Below are 21,483 nucleotides of genomic sequence, written 5' to 3' on the forward strand. Positions count from 1 at the left end.
CAGGAAATTCAGACTACTCAAAGAGCATTCATAAACACAGTCACTCAACTGTTGTATTAATTATTCACTAGGAATTAATGTCTCAGCTCTACTCATTAATACCCCAGAACATGCTATTCAATACTAGAGTACCTCCTATGGTAAAAGACTGTAAACACAACAGTATCCTGCAGAAGATCACACATTCACTACCTCTTTCTTTCATATGGCCAGTGATCTGTTTCTTATGTCACAACTTTATTAAAAATATAATCTGAAACCACTCAAAGTAGCACTAAAAAAAGGCTTTTAAAACTTTGTAATCACCCTTGTGCCTCACACCATTAGAAGATTAAAAGGTACAAAAATAATCAGCACCAGTTATTTGCAGTATTCCTAAACACCATGGAGGAAATAACAGCATCAGCTTAATCATCAGTCAAACCTCTTCTCTTTCAACAAAATCATTCTGTATCTAATGATATCAACACTGCTGGTGGTGTAGGCTGATATTAGTCAATGTACGATCTTAGCTCAATTTTTAGACATTTGGATCACCTATTGCAGCAATGGAAATTGATGAAGCTCTAAACTGGTCTCCAAAGAAGGTTCTGTGTGAATGAAGAGTTGCATCAACTGAATGATACAAAGCTGCTATAAAAGCTGAAGTTCTGTGTAAGTGCTACATATGAAGTGGTGGGAACTTAACTTACAGCTTTTGAAAAATATCTATGGATATGTACCCAGTGACTATGTATCTTGAAGTAATACAAACAGCTTTTCACCAAAAGTAAAACACACACACACACTCAGAACACCACCATCTTAAAGCTCAACACTGACAGTGCTTTTTTCCCCAAGATTAAGCTCCAAGAATTTTCCACCCATTAATCAATATAGACTATGTCTTCCTAGGCATTTGCTAGTGTATCTCTCATATTCATAACACGAAAAGTTGCAAACAAAAAGTGTACAAAAATAATTATGCATTAGTTCTTACAAAACGCCTCTGAGCACGGTGGTATCACCCCATTCCTAAAGGTGATGAATTCTTGCATAAAAAGTGTAGCTAGCTAATTTACTCAGAATCACACAGAAAAGTCTACAGCAAGAACAGCAAGTGAACCCAAAAATGCTGACAGGTTTAGCCATGACATTACCCTTGGATTCTGAAAAAACAAGGTGATCAAAATGAAATTTAGATAATAACAGGAGTATCAGATGTTCAAGTTCTGAAGAAAGTAAAAAGCAATCCCATTTGCAATTTCTGTCAGGGCTGTTAAACATTTATATATTGTTCCAACACACCAACCACTCCTGTTATATCACTGTTACGAATACTGCACTCGCTAAAATTCATAACATTCTGCTCACTTACAGCAATTTGATGGAAAATCAAATGAGAACAGAAAACTGAAGCTTTCCCATGCTGCTGAGTGCAACAATCATGAAATGAAATCCTGAATCCTAACTTTGAATCTCTTTTTACCAATAGACAACACTCCCTAGAAAATACTTATACGATAATTATTATTTTTCTAGCATTATGCTTACATGAAAGTTAACTTGCCGGTTCTGAATTCAGAAAACAAACAGTGAATGACAATTGTAAAAGCAAAATATTACTGAAACACTATTGACTTTCAAAGAGTATGAGGAAAAATTAATTGGCAGATGTTTTACATAGTATAATTAACAGTTCATTTCAATGTTCTGTAACAAGATTAAGATAATTATGCTTAGAAACAGAAATGTAATAATGATAAATTACTAGTTTTCATATTACGGTCAATCTCCTACATTCCAAATAATCACCATGTTTAGAAATAGGTGCATCTGTTCCATGTTGTCATCAGCTATACAAATGGCACAAACTCGTGGCTGGGCGAAACAATCTTTCAACCAAGATACAGGAGATTTCCTTGCTTCAGGAGTAAACGGAGCGCCTGTTCCGTTCATTAGCAAAACAGAAGGTAAAAACAGCAGAACTGTTTTCACCAGGGCACAGTTACTGGACAGAAGCTGAAGTTGCATTAGCAATTTGCATTTCTTATGGATAACTGGAGAGCAAAGCTTCAATTCCGCAACCTTAGCAAGTTACAAAAACTCCTCATATGGACATTCAAGAATGAGAATATGAGAATCTGTATTCTATGATGGTGTGCAAAATACAAAGTCATATGCTTTCCTATACAGGTAGCAAGAAATAACTCTCTCCAGGATTTTAGGCCACAAATAAATTAAGAAAAAACTAATTTTCAAGGTTTTCTTTTATTACTTCTATGAAGACTCTAACTACTGCATCCAAGTGCCACGATATTAGTGTAAACCATTTCGAAGTAACAGTTACACAAATGTAACGCCTGAGTGTTAATAATGTATTGATAAATTAGGCTTTATATTTTGGGGTCTACATATAAATTTTATTTCAGGCCTTCCATTTTCAAGGGTTTTTTTCTTTTTTAATTTCAAAGCTGCGTTTTTCTTCTATTTCCCCACAAAGACATAACAACAAAAAAACCCCACAACCATTTTGCCTTTAAATTAAAAACAGACTTGTATTTCACCTCTCTCTCATTTCTATAGCTTCACTGCTTTCATCATGGTTTTTTTGTTGTTTTTTTGCTTTGCTTTCTACTATCAAGTCCTTGACACTTGGAGACTAAAACCTCACAACTAACAGCACAAAGATCAGAGCAGGCACAGAAATAGAAATTGCAAGATTAGAAATCTCAAAGAGCTGAAAAGCAGACAGAGGAGGAATAAAGTGGGATTGAGGCAGAACCAAGGAGTATAAAGGAAAGCAATGAAAAATACTTTCAAAAATAATAATTTAAAAAAAAAAGTGTGTGACTGTATTATTAATGTGCAGCTGAGGAAAATTAGTTCTGTAGAACTGGAGTATCACACTTATCCAAAGCAAAGTAGATTGGAAGAAGGGAGATAAGTGCAAAAGCATTGTGCATTATAAATACCCACCGACAGCTTTCACGTTTAGTCCATTTTTTATTCCCACCCATGAGTAGGCAAATTTAAAGAGACCTATTGTTCCTACTATTGATCACTGTTGCTCTGAGCCTTCAAATAAATAACAAAAAAATCCCACCCCATAATGAATGAAAAATCCAAGACATTATGCAAAAAACATTTTTGTATTGATCAGCTTTCTAGCTTCATTCCCTCACTAACCAAATACGTCTCCACATGTTTCCCAATTCACTTCCTTATTTCCAAGGCTTGCTAGGGCTTTCTGGCCGGTTTTTCAGAAATCCCTAGCTACTCATACACCCCCTGTCCCCCTTCATAATCCCCTGGTTAACAAGCAATTTTTACTTCACACCTATAGAGAACAAATGAGAGACACTTATTTTCTTTTGGTCTTTCCTTAGATGAAGTCAGGGTGTTTGTCCCAAAAATGGCAGAGAAAGGATTTCACCATGGAATTTGCTACAAAACATTAACTTTGCAACAGATGAGCAATTGATTTATATGAACACCTTGTAGGCAATCTGCCTAATCTTAATGAGGTTTTGGGGCAGAATTTCACCTCCTAAAACCAGGACACATTTATAAGGCTGCACCCACAAATTATTCTCAATTGTAGTCAATTACAGGCAGAAATACTGTCCTGGGCTTTGATCTTTGATCTCCTTATGTATCAGCAGTACGTGGTAAGAAACTGCGAAGATAAAAACATACATACTCTAATGAGATGTACTAAAAAGATACTGCGAGGCATGTCTGAAACAACGATACACCCACGATTTTGCAGAGCCCTTATGCAGATGACTTTCAGAGTAGGACATCAAAAGCCAGAGGGATAAAAGTGAATATTGCTCCCTTCAACCCAAACACCCATTTTAGCAGTTACATTCCCCTGGCCTGAAACATTAATAGTATCGACCCATGTACCCCTGACTGTCCTGAGATGGCTCTTACATCTCTTTACCTAGTCTTGACTTTCTTTTTATCCCAGACACCATCTCACCATTGCTGGTAAGGCATTCTGAATCATCTAGACAAGCTTTTTCTGTTTTTCAGCAGCCTTACTAATTTCAAATACTAGCACGAATCCTCTTAATTTCTCCATAATCTAATTTATTATTTATTTTTGAAATAGGTACTTAATTGAACAGAGCTTCTTGAAGTATGTTTTTAACTAAGATACAGTATACCTTTAAGGTAATATATTATTGTAATATCCTCTGTTAATACTTCATAAAATAAACCTTTTATTTTAGAAAAACTTTTTAATATATTAGTATAATGTGTATTAAGGTTGATCCTGTTTCGCTGACTAAAATGAGGTATATAAACAGTATACAACCTCAATATACAGCCTCACTGACACATCACATGTAAACCTGTTACAGCCTTCAAAGGGTTAAACTTGATACTACTTCCCTGTAGTTTCTTAAAAATAACTAACAAACAGTGGTTTGCTATGAGGATACAATTGAGACTTAAATCCAAACTGCCTAATTTCTGTGTTTGTATCTCAGGTTTCAGTCATATAATCACGATTTCAGCAATTAGTTTCAACAAGTAACCCAAGCTAACAGTCTACTCTTATCATTTCAACTTTAGGCCTTTGGCTGTGTATAAAACATGTAATTTCAAATAGCACTTGAACATACCTAATAACTGAATTGTATATAATATTCAAACAGTATTTGAAATTACATTAAAAAACGCATTTAAATGTAAAGCTAGAGAGAGCCATCTACAGTATATAAGGTGAAAGGAGGATCTGTGAAACTTTGATGGAGAAGTGCCATATCAACTTAAAAACATTTGGGAGTCTTCCAGTATGGAAAAGACAAAGCTCTTACCGTTTCCTTTGGAATTTGTGACTGGCTTTGTTCTGCATTCTAAAGGAAGTAAAAAAAATAAATAAGAACACGACTACATACGACATATACTATCTATCAGCAGGGGGATAAACAAAGAGCTCTAATTCTGATGTGAATTGATAATGGAAAAATGAAGGGTGTTTGTCACACTCCTGATTCAAATTTGTCTAAATGAGCACTAAATGAGAGGTGAACAAAAATAACCTCCAGCGATCTTAGGCCAGCGCACCTGACTTTATCTGGCTATGAGGGAGGTGGCTATCTGGCCAAGGAAGAATCACAGCTGCTTGCACCATTTTCTGGCTGGTGGAATGTTCTCATTCAGGGATGTTTCCCTCTGCTTTGAAGTTTTCCAAGAATGACCTCAGCAGTCCAGATGAACCCTTCCAAATATTTTAAACAAGTACCTATTTTTTAAAACATTCATTCTCATTTTAACAAGGGATTCCCCTTTTGAGTGTGTTTGGATGAACCAGAACTACAGCACTGAATATCCCAGGACAGGAGGGTGCTTTCAGTCCACCACAGATGGGACCTTGCATTCCTCACCTGTGGCTCAGGGCACATAAGGTAAACATACATCATTGGAAAACCTTTCTGCATCCCCCAACCAATTCTGGAAATGCACGTAAGGAACTGTTACTCTTCCAAGCCCACGTCCACCCATATTAAACCCCCTTTGAGCGCCCAGGAGCCACCTTGCTGCTGGCTGGATGATCACTTTTGGGCTAACCAGCTACCTCTTTCCATTCAGCTGGGCCAAAATGAAATGGTAGGGTTTACTGGACTTTTTTGCTTTGGGCTGTTTTGCAGGAGATTCAAATGATTAAGCACAAAAATGTAGTGGCAAAGTAGTAACACAAACATCCAGTTAGCTTCAACCTGCAGCCAACAACCAACAAGAAAAAAAATGATGAAGGAGCCAACCACCAGGAACATGTAAAGGACCTACATGTACCAATGGGCGTATTAACTTGTAGGGTACTGGAGACTAACTTTGCCAGCCAGTCTCTGCTGATACTGAGAACTTAGCTCAAAAGCTAAATAATCCAAGTCAATCCTTCAGTGGATTCACATAGTCATTAGCAGGCTCTAAGAAAATCCTTCACAGCAAGTTATGTTTGGTTATCTGAGGTAACCACAGTGTAACAGGAGCTCTACTTAACCAGAGTAATCCTCACCCCTATCATAAAGGAATGGGGAAGGGAGGGAAGATTTTTAGGAGACAATCTGCCTCTCACACTGATGCGGATAAGCCCTAATATATTACCTATCTGGCATTAGGTAACTCTGGAAGCAATAAAATGCCTGGTATTCTGGAGAAGCATAACCGTTCTTCCAGATCTCACTGGTTAGAAAAGTTAACTCCTGCCAATTTGATTTTATTCCCTGCTTCCACGTTTTACTCACTTTTACCATGATCTGCTGCACTGGATGATGGCTCTCCATCACACACACACCCCCAACCTGACCACACAAGCTACAAAGATCCCATACTAACCTAAATGGGCTCAGCTTAACATTCCTGTAAGTTTTAGATATAACTACACATTTTTGTAGGTCCCTTCCAGACAATAATGGCAACATACATCAAAGACATTAAGCTCCACAACTCTCTTGAAAGTTTATTATCTTCATTTTACTTATAAAGAAACCCAAGGATAAGTAACTTTTGAAAAGTCATTCAACAAGCTGTAACCCAAAACATAAAACCTAAACACCTTTTTTATTGGGATTACTATCTGTACAAATGTTGTCAAATATAAAATGGTTTTAATACTGACTGCTCCTCAGCAAGCAACAGCGAGTCCTGCCCTTTATGAGATGGATAATATCAAATAACATGATTTTATGCATACGGTTTCTGAGACACATCTCATTCAGTTTATACTTAAAGCATACAAATGTAGAAAATAGAAATAGGGGAAGGATGCAAAGACAAATTGTTCCTAAGTGGCCAAAGAAGGTTTACATGTGAAAAAGATGAACTAACATGATTTCAGATCATTTCTCTCCCTCCTTCAATATTAATTCTCTCTCTTCTTTTTTTTTTTTTTTTTTTTTTTGGTACATAAAGCTAGTAAAAGACAATGAAAGGAGCTGGTCGAAAAGACTTTTTTTTTCTTTTAAGATTATTTCTTACCAGAGAAGAAAGAACAGCCCTTATGATGGGTTTTAGTTCAACACCTTCCTCAGAAATTCTGCTCCTGCTCTTTGACAGCTGTCAGCAGAGCTCACCTGACATTTCTTCATGTCAAAATGCAAACAAACAAATCCTTATGCAATAGAGGATCATCACACACATGTACTGTCAGATCCTCACAATATTGTTTGTTCAACTGGAGCTACAGAAACATACACCAGTTCAGATCTACATAGCGCAGAGCCCACCTACTACCTGACACAGCCACGATGAGATCTGGCTTCCCTATGCTGGTGTTTGCCAAAATAGCTGAGAGAGCATTGCCTCAGCAGCAGCAGGGAGGCTACTGAGGTTGAACTCATTTAAAGGGGCGGATTTGCTGTTATTTTTAAAACTACACCAAGTATTAGTATTAAATCTCTGCATTACTCACATCGTATCTTTATTTACAATTATTTAAACAAATTATTGTGTTAAATGATGCATAGCAACTTCCTCATTTTACTATAGAAATAATATACACAAAATTAAGACATTTTCTTACTTCTAAGTTTATTTAGAAAACTTAAAAAGCATTTTCATTCACCTTTATGTAAGATAGCAATACTGTGAAAATTACATCATAGGAACTTATAAACAGATTGCTTTCACAGTTCCAGTAATAAGGTAGGGCATAATATGATTTCAAATTGTTAATTTCTCTTCATTTTATGACAACTTTCACTTCACTATCTGAAGTCATGTTCCAAGAATATTAAGGTAAAAGTGTGGTTCGTTTGCAACCTTCCCTGCCACTTTGACTTCCTAGGTTTAATGGTAGTTTTGAAAAGTAAAAGGCTAATGTTCAACGTCTTGAAATGGCCAAAAAAAACTCATTCTCTTTGCATTCAAAATAACACAAATCCAACAGAAAAATGAAGTAATCCATTCATCATACTTAAATTTGTCTATCTTCTCACGATAATGCAGCCAAATAAGTTATTTTTAGAGCTATATATAGCTATGATAATACAAATAATAAATAACTTCAGCAGTTTAGTTGAATACAGAACAAAGTAAGACTGCTACATTCACAGTCTACCTTTTTATAACAGAAATTATCTTGAATAATTATCAGAGAAATATCTGTATACACTATGCAAGTGGTGCAGGTACAGTATGAAACATCATTTTATTTCCATTTCATGTAAATTCCTCAGAAACATTTTCTGAATTACCCTGCTAAATTAATAACTGCAGGGTTTCCATTCCACAGAGATTGCATTTATATTCAAAAAAGGCTACTATTTCTTATATATTCCACTTTTTGATAGAAAGGTATTTACATATCCTGTTTTGGCATAGTATTATATGCTCTGAAATATTTTAGTGAGCAGGTAGTGGGACAAATGGCAGGCTTTCAAACATAGATTTGTCCACATGAAAGATATGAAATAATCTACTTGTCCGCATGCATCCAAATAAAGTCCATCCAATAGCTTCTTCTATAATAAACATTTTCACTCAAAATAAAACTCTCACTTATACATTATTAACAAATATTTAATTCCAATAGCAGATCTCAAAGAGAATAAAAAACATTCATGTAAAACATTCTAAATAAAGCAAAATAGCTGGGCTTTTTTTTTTCTTATATTCAGTGCTGGCCATGCATGTTTACTAGCAGGTGACAAGATCAAATCATTTGCTCATACTCATCTAAATCTCTTAGCTGCTCTCTATTTTACGCACCAGTTCCCTTGGATGGAATGTTTCTTCCTGTCGAAAAATCAGAAGGCCGACGGTCCCTCCCATCTTGGTGCTTCGTAGCAAGGACACAACTTCTTCTTGAGTTTTGCCTGTTAAATCAACTCCGTTTACCTGTGACAAAGGAAATATTAGAAATTGGTAAGACTCCAAAACAGGAAAAACAGTAGAAATTCATACCGAACTCATGTGAATCCTATGGGACAGTATTAAAAAAACCTCACTGAAACAATCTGCTTACTGGGTCAGTATAGCTTACATTTAATAGCACTAATTAAACATGCATTCTTTACATATGAATACAAATAAGAAGGAAGACAGCTATATTTCCCTCCTCTTTAGCAGCAACTGTACACTCCAGTATAATCTAAAGCCAACTAATTCCATTTACCAGTATTTTTTAAAAGAATTTCTGCATAAAAATCCTTTGGCAAAATCAATGTGTGATCCAAAACTGGTCCTGTTTCCACATGCCTTGGTGTTATACATATCTTCCAAATATATCTTGCAGAATAAATTGTGTCAAAAGTAGAAAATAGTTTCCCCCCCCAAATAACTTTGGAGCAGTTACTCTTTATTTTGCCTTTGTTCAGTTGTCCCTTGGCCTCCACATACCACTTACCAGCACAGACAGGCATGGAATACATACAGGTAAATTTCCCACTCTATGAGCTGAGTAAGGGAGAAGCCAGAGAAAGATAAGAGTATTCTCAGGCTTGCCTGTTCAGAAACATTTTGGAAATGTAAGGCAAATCAGCCAACGGTATTAAGCAAGTGAGCACAGTGCTCAGAAGAAGTCAGCAAACCATCTTTTTCCTTCCCCTCGTAAGATCACAGCTCACACAGCTGAGATGCCATAACTGTTGTCTTAAATGCTTCTCAGTCCCCTTCTACCCAAGTCATCTGGGTAACCTTGAATTACAGTGATTACAGAGGGCTATCCTCCAGCAGCAATTCAAGCTGACTTTGCCAATTTTGCAGTAAAGTGAAGTTAGGGCTCTGAGAGGCAGTTACAGTCTCAGCTGCACCTCCAGTGTCATTCGGCTTAGGGACAGTAATGAAGAGCTGTGGGTGGTAATATCTTATATCAGTCCAGCTAGATTTGCAGAAGATCTCTGTTGTGCGCCTATCTAAGAGAAATTTAGTTCCCTTGAGGACACCCTCACTTCAGGAGCGAAGTGGCCTTGATTCTCTGTAGCACTACCCTCCTCTTATATTTTCCCTTTCAGTTAATTCACTAAACATTTTCAGTGTACTGTCTTCCATATTTGGCAACATCTTCAATAATTTCTGGTCTGTCACTCCATGCTGATTTAATGCCACTTGTTAGGTAACAATCACTTTGCTTCAATTTATTCCTAAATAGCAATGCAAGACTATGACGCTATATTCACATAAGGACATGTAAACTGATGTTTTCATAGTATGTCTGGGTCCAGCTCTTAAAACAGTTACGTACCAAAAATGCACAGCCCTTGATCTGTTACTTAAAAAAACAAAGCCAAAAAAAAAAAACCCAAAGCCAAAAAAAGGACAAAAAAGAAGAGGGGAAACATTTTCTTATAATGTAAACTACTAAAAGCCTTTGGAAGTTAACTAGTGTGTGGGCTCATGCCAAAACACAGACAAACAACATGTAATACTTCTTCACCTCAATTAATCGGTCTCCAGCTTTTAGTCTCCCATCTTGAATAGCTGCACCTCTTGGAAGGATGTTTTTCACATAAATTGGAGCAGAGCCACCAATTGGGACATCCCTTGAAGTAATGCTAAATCCCAAGCCTTCTGTACCTGCATAAAGGTAGAATATTACTTGTTAAAATGCACATTTTATATTACATATTATTTTTATCCAGCAGAATGTATGTATACCTCACTGATACAATCCATGAAAATACATATATAAGATGTAAGAATTACTGCATGGCAAAAAAAGAAAAAAAAGGCATAGATAGGAACGCTATAGCTGAAGCACTGAGTCTTGGCACAGGTGGCTCAGCAGGCCCTCCTTGCAACTTGCTGTTCTGACGATTTCCAAGTCATTGCCATATTTCCAACTTTCTATTTCAGATGAGCTGAGTGACAAGGAATCAGAACAAAGCATATCTGATATCCTATTACTGTCTTCCTCCTTGTGAATCCGGATCTCGTCAATGATCCTTTCTTTCTCTTTTGCAACTCTTTCAGCAATGTCAGTCGGCCGACACTGCTGGCCATCGGGCTTTGTCAGCTCACTTATGGACACCGGCAGGTGACAGACAGAACCAGAGCTCAGTGGTCTCATTTCTTCTGCTCCGAGGGACCTCAGGCTGTTTTCTATCAACAGGTCCTCTGTCCCAGGGCTTCACCCCAGCTCTCGCTGGGTTCCACCCCACCTTCTGCTGTGCAGGCAGGGACCAGAGCCAGGCTGCCACTTCCGAGGTCCTGCTGTGCACCCAGGTGACTGACTACACTTGGCTGACTGACTGAAGCAAAACAGAGACATTTAAGATCACCCGGAGAAATCCAGAGAGGGAGTCTAGTCAATATGGCAAATGAGACTTGCTCGTATTTCAGAGAAATTATGCCCACAACTCGTTATTGAAGTGTACCTTAGGGCCCCACCAGCTCTGGGATTCACAAGCCGAGAGAACAAACAGAAGCCTTTCCTACCATGCAGAAAGCTCATTTGTGATCCTCTCTGATGCAATCTGTCCACTGTTATCAACAACCTTTGAAACTCTACATTGAAACCCCACCCCACCCCCCCAACATTGCACGTCAGGTCTATTGAGGACACTTAATCTAGCATGAAACCAGACAGTCATTCAGCGGTGAGCATCCCTGACAGAGTGTCAGCATCTACAACTTCCATCTGAAACATCTCGGAGGTTGTCAAGATACGTCTACAGTTCAGGTTCACTAGCTAGGCATACGCATGCCCAGCCTACATTTAATCTGACCTACTAAGGCAACCTGCAGTTAGGACTCGGCAATATCAGGTATGGTTCCCACAAGTTGCACAACATACCCCTTTGTATAAAATCACGGGGACAGGCAGAAGCCAAACTTTTATGCAACAGTCCTCAGCTAGCAGCCCTGGGAAGCCGAACACGACCTATGTGAAAGACACACAAGTATAGAACCATTTGAGGTTTGTATTGGGTTTGCGTGGCAAGGTTTTGGTAGCAGGGGGGCTACAGGGGTGGATTCTGTGAGAAGCTCCCAGAAACTGCCCCTATGTCCAACAGAACCAACGCCAACCGGCTCCAAGACAGACCCGCCGCTGGCCAAGGCTGAGCCCATCAGTGACGGTGGTAGGGCCTCTGTGATAACATATTTAAGAAGGGGAAAAAACTGCTGTGCAACAGCAGCCAGAGGAGAGGAGTGAGAAGATGTGAGAGAAACAACTCTGCAGACACCAAGGTCAGGGAAGAAGGAGGGGGAGGAGGTGCTCCAGGCGCCGGAGCAGAGATTCCCCTGCAGCCCGTGGGGAAGACCATGGTGAGGCAGGCTGTCCCCCTGCAGCCCATGGAGGTCCACGGTGGAGCAGATATCCACCTGCAGCCTGTGGAGGACCCCATGTTGGAGCAGGGGGATGCCCGAAGGACGCTGTGAACCCGTGGGAAGCCCACACTGGAGCAGGCTCCTGGCAGGACCTGCGGACCTGTGGAGAGAGGAGCCCACGCTGGAGCGGGTTTGCTGGCAGGACTTGTGACCCTGTGGGGGACCCACGCTGGAGCAGTCTGTTCCTGAAGGACTGCACCTCATGGAAAGGACCCACGCTGGAGCAGTTTGTGAAGAACTGCAGCCCGTGGGAAGGACCCATGTTGGAGAAGTTCGTGAAGGACTGTCTCCCGTGGGAGGGACCCCACGCTGGAGCACAGGAAGAGTGTGAGGAGGAAGGAGTGGCAGAGACAACGTGTGATGATCTGACCACAGCCCCCATTCCCATCCCCCTGTGCTGCTCGGGGGGAGGAATTAAGAGAATTCGGGAGTAAAGATGAGCCCAGGAAGAAGGGAGGAGTGGGGGGAAGGTGTTTTTAAGATTTGGTTTTATTTCTCATTACCCTACTCTGATTTGATTGACAATAAATTAAATTAATTTCCCTGAGTCGAGTATATTTTGCCCATGACGGGAATTGCTGAGTGATCTCCCTGTCCTTATCTTGACCCATGAGCCTTTCGCTATATTTTCTCTCCCCTGTCCAGCTGAGGAGGGTGATTGATAGCGCGGCTTGGTGGGCACCTGGCGTCCAGCCAAGGTGAACCCACCACAAGGTTAAAGCCTGAATTAATTCCTGTCTTACTGTTCCCCGTGTTCATTTGCTAAGTCCACTTTTTTACTGAGTAGGTTAATATTCACACTGGAAAAGGAAGCAGGAGTCCACTATAGTCAACAGTAGTCTACATACAGATTTCCGAAATCTGCACAATTACACTTGATTAAAATTTAGTACAATATTTTTTATTATCAAGATGGTAATCATGTTAAGAAGTAAATTGACACAGGTGACAGGGCTGGGGGTGACATAACCTTTTAAAATCTTCATCTTGAACATATGTAAGTCCTCATGTATACACAGCAAGTGCATGCAGCTCATATTGTTCAGGAAATTTGGATCAATTCCTAACTATCGTGAGACAACCTCCCTTCCTTCTGCAGCATTCAGGATAGCTGAAAAACTGACATCTGAATTTGAAAGTCTTCATCCACTTTCAGGCTGATATAAAATTTACCAGTGCTATTACAAAGAGATGAAAAAAATATTCGATCTCATGACATCCGTATTTTACTTTGGAGACCTCACAATTTTAATTATGCTTCAAACATTCATAGAGCTCTTTAATTCCTTGCAACATGCGAAGATGAGATCTGTATAAGGTTTTTTTAAGTCACATGTCAGTTTTTTATGGAATTTATCTTTTTCTTATTTTAAGGATCTGGGCTGAATACTGTTCTTTAAGTACAGGTTTTGTCTGCTAACATTTCTAAAGTAATATCGGAACAGGACTGCATGCCCAGGACAATATTTCATTATTAATAAGCTTAATCCCCATAGCCTGATTATGGTGTCATTACAGATGTCTGGTTCACACGCTCCACTGTAAACCCCCACGGAAAAAAAAGAAGTTGAAATGTTCACATTACAAATGCACACAGGATATAAATTTGGACTGTGGCATTTTCTGCTGTCAAATCTCCAGAAAGCCTTTACCAAAGCCAGCAGAACGCCACAAATCCACACTAAGCCCAGATATTAGCAGAAGAAAATTCTAATTACTTGTTTCTGTGGAAAGAAGGGGCCTCAACTGGGCTACGTTTTGCTATGCTGCTCTGTACAGCTTTGCATGAGGCAGCTTTTGGGTGTCATTTTCCTTTTACCTTTTCTCTGCTTCATTTTACTGTTCGTGCACTATAGCTGCCCTTAGCTGTATAATACAGCTTCATAAACTCCTATGCTTATTATATATAAATTAGAAGTTTCCAAGACTGGGAAATAAATGGATACATTCAACTGAGGCCAAAAATAAATATGACTTCTGTGACTGGATTGAATTTAATTATTTTTTTCTTTTTATACACATAACTGATTTAGTTATCTCTACTTCATGCATTTCAGTTCTCCTGTTGATAGATCTTAATATCTTCCTGCTGCTGAAATGTTTTCAGTTCTTAGGTTATAAAACTACATTATAATAATGAGGGAAATGTGCAAACATACTGTAGGTTCCTCCGATATCTCTGATTTATACTAATAATATGGGAGAAATTGGACACACACAGAAGCAGAACCAGAACATGAGTAGAAAACAGAAGGAATTTCCATCTTTTTGAAAACATGGGAGTCATCCTACTCAAAGCTAGGAGCTTTACTTTGCAAGGTCTAGATTATTTGAGCTATGTTCAACTTAATCTCTTATAGATTTTAAAAAGAGAGAGGGTAGAAAACGTCTTCTTCCCTCTATAGCTGTCATCTCTGACAACAATCAAATCACACCAAGTGATAATAACATTTAAGAATTACCCTCTAATTTGTGTAATTCAAATTCTTAGGCTTCTTTGATAAATCAGCAGCTCTCTTGACAAGTTAGAGCTCCCCTTTTTTCTTGAATGTGATGCTGAAAACGCCTTCTAAGGTCACATTACCCTCAAGAGCTCAGCCAGCTCTGAGCTGAAGACAAAGTAGTTTTAGGTTATTAAAAAGGCCAGTTAGAACAGTAAAAGAACTATGCTGTACAAACAGAAGAGGGGCAGATTTGATGCTTCAGTTGCTGTTTTGGAGGAAAAAAGTTGTAGTAGCATTAAGGTGGGGGGGGACACACACTTTCATGTAATGTAATTAAATATATATTCAAAATGAACATCATCATCTTATTTGGAATCAGCCTGATTATAAACTGACAGGATGTTAAAAAATTTATTACATCTTACTAGAGGTGGCTAGACCTTCTGTTATCTCCCAGTGAAGAAGTGTTTAATTTCTCACTAATGCTAGGATTATCTTCTTGATTGTGGAAAGACTGTGTCTGGCATAATGTTTCTGTCTTTCTAAGACTCTTCTGTACGAAAAATTGTGCGCTCCTCATCCAGCACCAACTGCAGGTCCGAATTCTCAGCAGGAAAATGTGCAGCTGGGTAGAAACACTGCTAGAACACAAGACAAAAAGCAAGCATCACCTCTGTACTGCTTCCAGTACTTTTACGTCCCTCTCAAAAGGACATTAGTTCAGAGACCCAATAGGGAACATTTGAAGGACCTATGCTGTCAACTTCTTATGATACTTCTCTTACAGTTATCTTCCCTTTCAGGACTGCAATCAGAGCTAGAAGTAAATCATGCTCTTCTTTCTCCTCTAATTTAAGAAAATGCAGATGAGTTCTCAGGTACTTTAGTACAGATCTCCCTAAATTTCAAAAAAAAAAAAAAAATCTCACTTCTAAAACAATGGAAAATGTTTGATACCCAGACAACTGGGCACCACATTTTTTAGTACTTATGCAAGAGAAGCAGAGAACATTTCAAAACAACCTAAATACAGAAAATCTATGTGGGTGAACAGTTCTCAGATGGAATAAAGGATTGTTAAGGAAAACAGTTCTCAGATGGAATAAAGGATTGTTAAGGAAAACTGCAGATTCTTCATGAAAGACAAAGAACACGCTCTCCCTTTCCTAAAACAATAAGGGAGGTTGGTTACACATATAAACATTTTGTGACACAAAAATCACAAAAATTACAAAATAAAGCACCCCCACTTAATGAAAGTATTAGATTATAAAATGATCCAGAATAAAGAGAGAGACAACATTGCAATAAAACTAAGCAGAAGGGCCAAACGCTCTCTGGCAATAATCAGAACAGACACTCTCCTTCCAAGCATTTCAAGTTCCTGCTTTTTCACAGTAGACTCTTTCTTGAGATCCATGTATGGATGGGTGATTGCTGAAATAATTATCCTACTGTTTTATGCTAGAAAGTAGTTTTTATTAAGGACTGGACCTCATGCAAGAACTGAACAGCAGATATGTTCTCCTTATTGTCAGGGGCTTCACTAAACTAACCAAGACCATTTTAGATAGTTCCCGAAAAGTTATTTTACTGCTCCTAGTTTAAGCCCCATATTTTCAGAATTTGTGTATGTGTAGTCAGAGTAACTGTACGTGCAAATGACTGCTTAGAAGGCTGACTGCTCAGCCGTCTATAAAATTGCTGCAGCCACATGCACAAACAAGACAAATTAATTGCATGCCCACTTTTATGTAGTTGCATGATTTGGAACAACTTTCTTTTCTCCAAGCAAAGCTCAGACCCCTCAAGAAGATCTTTGATCAACCTAATAGAAACATTCTTCCCTTTTTGCTACAGCCTGCCAATAAATAGTGATCAGAAGTGTTTTTAAAAAATGGAAAGATGAAACTTGATGCAGTTTATGTTTCTTCAGTGGCTAATAATGCCCAAAATTATTTGCTTCGCTTTTGAATCTCATTTCTCAAGATCACTTCAGTAATTTAGGAGTCTACATGCTTCATTTCAAAAGTGACAAACACCCCTACTGCATCTGAACAGGAATTCTAAAATCAGTCTAAGAGAACATATCACTTCAAAAGAAATTTTAAATAAAAATTTAAAATGTCAGTTCAAAGTCTGGCTCAAGAAACTGTGTGGGAAAACAGGAGAGTACGATGAAAAATGCATGTAAATCTGTACGCTTCAGATACATGATGCAGGATATCTTACAGACAAGTTCAGGGTCCTGTCTTGTTCACTCTGCGATATAAACCCAAGTAAAACAAGTAATCGTCCATATAAGTGCTTTACTCCGTAGCAAATATGATGCCATTTTAAATTAGTGTACTCCCAAATTATCCATGGCATCTTATTTGTGTCTCTAATGACTTGTTGCAGAAAGGAACTTGGGTGTGGCAGGGCTGAGTGTCACCGCGCCACAACACTGAATGCCCAGTCACCTGGTGGACTTGCAGTGTTCAAGCTCGGCTCTGTAAGACAGAGCATTATTAACCACAGAAGGGCCAGCAAGCCAAACAGGAATCCAACAAGAAACTCTGAAGAGCAACGAGTCTCGTAACCCTCCTCACATCTACAATTTAACCATTTTTCTCTGTTGCACTGCACAAAGGTGTCTCCTTTCTCTCAGGACTCACCATCTCCTAGAACACGGCTGCTACACCCTTTCTGTGATGGACTTGGTGGTTCCTACAGCTTTCCTGCTATAAAGTATCCTGCAGTTGAATCACTCATTTCTTTCTCTTGAAGCTATACTATTTTGCAAGAGAGAAATATTCTCCGGAACACAAAGGAAAAGACGATCACAACTCCCATGGCCAGTAGTTAAGTTGCTCTCTGGAAGCAGGGAGATGTGGACTGAAGTCCTGATGCACTGAATACTTCAGACAAAAAATAGCAAAATATTTGGTGGAACTAGGACCAACTTAAAAAACAAGAGCTCAGTTTTGACATTTTACCTCAAGAATTATATATTTAATTTAGCTAGGCAAATATATAGTTATAGATGGAAATGATCCGACACAATAAGCATTACACTTAAGGGCAATCAAATAAAAGGAAGCTAATTTAAAGACTGAATACTTCAGGCTTGTCTTAGTACAGTGGTGTCAAAACCAGTATGTATGAAATCTGACTAATACAATGTCCAATTGAAAAGCAGTCTTTTGAATGTTTTAGCGAGTATCAGGCTAAATGCTGCAAGTTACTCAGTGCTCAAAGACTAAGCCTTAGGATCATTTGTTGTATAATTGGTTATTTATTATTTATAAGTGCTGGACTAAATTTCTCTCAATTGCATTGGCTCGAACCCTTGCAGTCAAAGAAAAAACACTCTGGAATTGTCTTGGTGTATATGAGGTCAAAATTTGTCCTAACACTCTGGGTGTTAGATCAGTGGTCTTATTTTCTCTATGTATTAGCCGTAAAGAACTATTTTTATTTATTTATACTTACTGTTTGTCAGCTTGCACCAAAATATATATAAACATAGGCTCGCTGTCATGTCTTGCACTATCTTAATTTGTGTGAGCTATTAAGCTAGACTGTTACACAGCCTTAACGGCATTAGAATATCAGCAATAACCCCTACATCTATATGCTAAAAGTTCAGGCCCTGACCTTTAAGGAAAGATAAACGGATATCCATTTTCATTTAGAAAAGCCAACAAACATTCTGCATTGACTGAAACATATGACTGACCTTCTCTTCTGACTTTATTAAACAGCTAAATCCTATGAAAGTTCAGGTTATTTTAAAATGCCAAAACAGCAATAAATATTAAGAAATCATAATTACAGAAGCACATACTGTAGGGTTATCTTACCATGTCATTTTATATAATAAAGCTCATGCAATATATAGAAACACAGCTGTAATAAAGAAAGTCTGTCTGTATTGAAAAAGAGTCAATTCTCATATACTACATCATTAACCAGAATGCACAGGTTAAATCGAAAGTGAATTTCAAGATGAAGCCTTACATGCTTGTATGCCTTAATGCACCCCACAAGGAGTTTTTAATCTAATGATGGTAATTGGTGAAATAACTGCTGTCTGTTAGCTACAAAGAAAGCACATTTGTCAAATATCTATAAAGCCTGTATTATTACAACATCCTTCATTAGGAATAATCAAAGACAATCAACATCCTTATTGCACTCATATTTATAACAAACTACTTGGGGGCATCCTTAAGTGTTTTGCCTGCAGTGGATATTAACAAATGAAGGACAGCAACGATAAAAAGGTATCCTTCCTTATGCACAAGTATTTTTTAAAATATCACCATGCATAAAATACAGTATACTATACCGTTTCTGTCTATAATCTGAACTAGGTGCCACTTCTTCATAAGTAGTATTCTCACATAAGCAAACTGTTAAGAACAAATATCCCCTCTAAACTTCTGAAATATATCCTAAATATGGATTTCAAAGCTTTTACTAGCCTAAGAGCCATCAAACTTCTCTGGTGTAAACTAGCTGTTAAAGTATCTTACAGGTTACTTTCCATCAACGGGTAGCACGTATCTCCTTCACTCCAAAACCATCCAATATATTGGTGCCAGCAAGGCTAAGTTACATAAAGGAAGCGGGGAGAGTATTTATGAAACAGTATCCAGTGCAAGATGACCAAAATGCAACCTCACATCACAGTCAAAGAATCCATGACACATCAAAATTATACTCTCGTATCTTATAAGCAGCTTTTATATATATATAACGCCACATTTGTTTCATGCAAAAATATTGTGTTCCTATATTCTATATTCATTTGTTGGTGCTTTTAAATGATATGAAATGTATATTTCCACTCCTGGCTAAGAATTCTTTTATGTGATGTCCAAGTGATATTTCTACAGGCTTTCACAGACAAAAAAAAAAATAGGTAAAAATCACTGTAGTGACCAAGAGCATATTTGTAAGCACAGTGATTCCTTACTCAGCCAATAACAATAAGTTTTTCCAAGCAGGCTGATCTGAGCTGATGGCCTAAAGAATTTCTTGAAGGAGCATCAACAACAGAAGCAAACTGTCAACTCAACCTTATGTCATCCAAGTTTGTAGAGCTTAAAATTCAGCAACCAGAAAGAAGCAATCTGGTGGTTCATGTGAAGTTCACAGAAAGGAAAGCATAATGATAATGTGACAAGTAGCCTGGCACCTGTGAAACTGTAAAATCTCTACCATTCAATGCTTTGTCTTCAATACCTTTCAATAAAAAGATTAATTAATAAAAATTATTAACACTAAGCACATACACTGTCCTAAGGGGAACGTACTTTTCACAAACAATACTGTCACATGGGTAAACTTTTTGCTGTGTAATGTAAACCCTATTCTTGCTGCTAGAGATCAAATTATATCTAACCTTAAACATGCTCATTTTAATACCATAAAGCTTACAGCATGTATAATCCTTTAAAAAAATAATTTCCCAAGAGCTAAGAAATACTTGCGTCTAAATGTCATTTTATTATACTTCAAACTATCTTTAAAGCATCTAGATGGTAACTACACAAAAATGCCAAATTTTCTCACTTAGGACATTTAACACATCATAAAAATTCCATGGATGTACCAATGCATCTACATGTGCACATATAACACAGATGTTGAGATAAGCGCACACCGCTTTCTCCTCTGCCCTTAAATAGTCTCTTACCCCCTTTCAAATTACATTAGCATAAGGGCCAAGATAGGAAATATCACATTACGTCTCAACCATTTAAACAAAGACTTTCACATCCCAGTGGAATAAAGAAAAGCTTTAGCTGGAAATTAGAAAGTCCAATTTACCAAGTGGATCCAACATACTCTTAAAATCTAATGGCAAACCTACACTTACTCAATTTGAAAAGTCATTATAACTGTAAAGTACAGAATATGGGCTATTTTAGCTTATTTATTTATATTAAATAGTTCACCACTCCCTACGTCTTGGCCAACAGAATCTGTAGCACTTACTGCACTTCTCTATTAGTTGAGAGACAGAAAACAACGTTGAAGTACTCTTCAAAATGGCCTTTTGCAAACACGCTGCACACACCAAATGCAGGGCTGGACTCCTGGGCGTGCCATCAGGGACAACTCAGCCCCTTGGCTTCAAAAATCAACCCATCACGTCTCCCATGCTACTGCAAGCTGTCCTGCCCAATACAATGGCACCGGACACAGGTACATACACTACACACAGATACCTCATGCTATATGAGGAGCACACTAGTGCCTTACCTTTTCTCAGCTGTATACTGAGCCTCTTCCCTATCTTTTTGGTGTTATACCCACTGTTTGCAGTGGAGGCGAGAACTTTCTGAGGTGATGGTACCAGGCCCGAGGGTGGTTTCCCTGATGAATTCACACTATGAGGTAGCTGCGAGTAGGAGTCTGTCTGATCGGACTGGTTACCCGCTCGAGACATTCTTTGCAACGTGTGAAGTCCAGAATTGTTAATACTTTTGCCGTCAGCATACTGGGAATCGGGGCTGAACCGGCTGGAGTAGTACGTATTCTTCTCGCTTTGGGACAACTGTTCATACTGCTCTTTATTTGCTGCAGGGACCACGTGGAACCAAATGAACGGCGTACGCATGGCTTGGCGAAACATATGCTGTGCTCTAGGTTTCAAAATGCACAGAAAATTAGCAAATTAGGACTGGCAGACTACAAGACATAAGCATAATTACTAATGATAATTAAGCAACACGAGCTGACAGACACATTGCATTCAAGCATAAACCATAAAACTTGA

At 38.3% G+C, this 21,483-nt stretch overlaps 1 protein-coding gene across 15 annotated transcripts in view; it reads right to left on the bottom strand.

Moving 5' to 3' along the window:
* PARD3 (par-3 family cell polarity regulator) overlaps positions 1 to 21,483 on the bottom strand; it is a 462,214-nt gene that overhangs the window by 190,763 nt on the left and 249,968 nt on the right. For 10 of the 15 annotated variants that reach the window (XM_050915856.1, XM_050915855.1, XM_050915849.1 and 7 more), the window contains 4 exons: positions 20,967 to 21,349; positions 10,373 to 10,512; positions 8,707 to 8,835; positions 4,812 to 4,850 (listed from right to left, as the gene is read on the bottom strand). In XM_050915856.1, the coding sequence (XP_050771813.1) occupies positions 4,812 to 4,850; positions 8,707 to 8,835; positions 10,373 to 10,512; positions 20,967 to 21,349 (691 nt within the window). The remainder of the gene's footprint in view (positions 1 to 4,811; positions 4,851 to 8,706; positions 8,836 to 10,372; positions 10,513 to 20,966; positions 21,350 to 21,483) is intronic. The other 5 variants (XM_050915860.1, XM_050915861.1, XM_050915859.1 and 2 more) reach the window with 1 other exon arrangement.

Source organism: Gymnogyps californianus, chromosome 2 (assembly GCF_018139145.2).
Source record: "Gymnogyps californianus isolate 813 chromosome 2, ASM1813914v2, whole genome shotgun sequence".
NCBI classification, from domain to species: domain Eukaryota; kingdom Metazoa; phylum Chordata; class Aves; order Accipitriformes; family Cathartidae; genus Gymnogyps; species Gymnogyps californianus.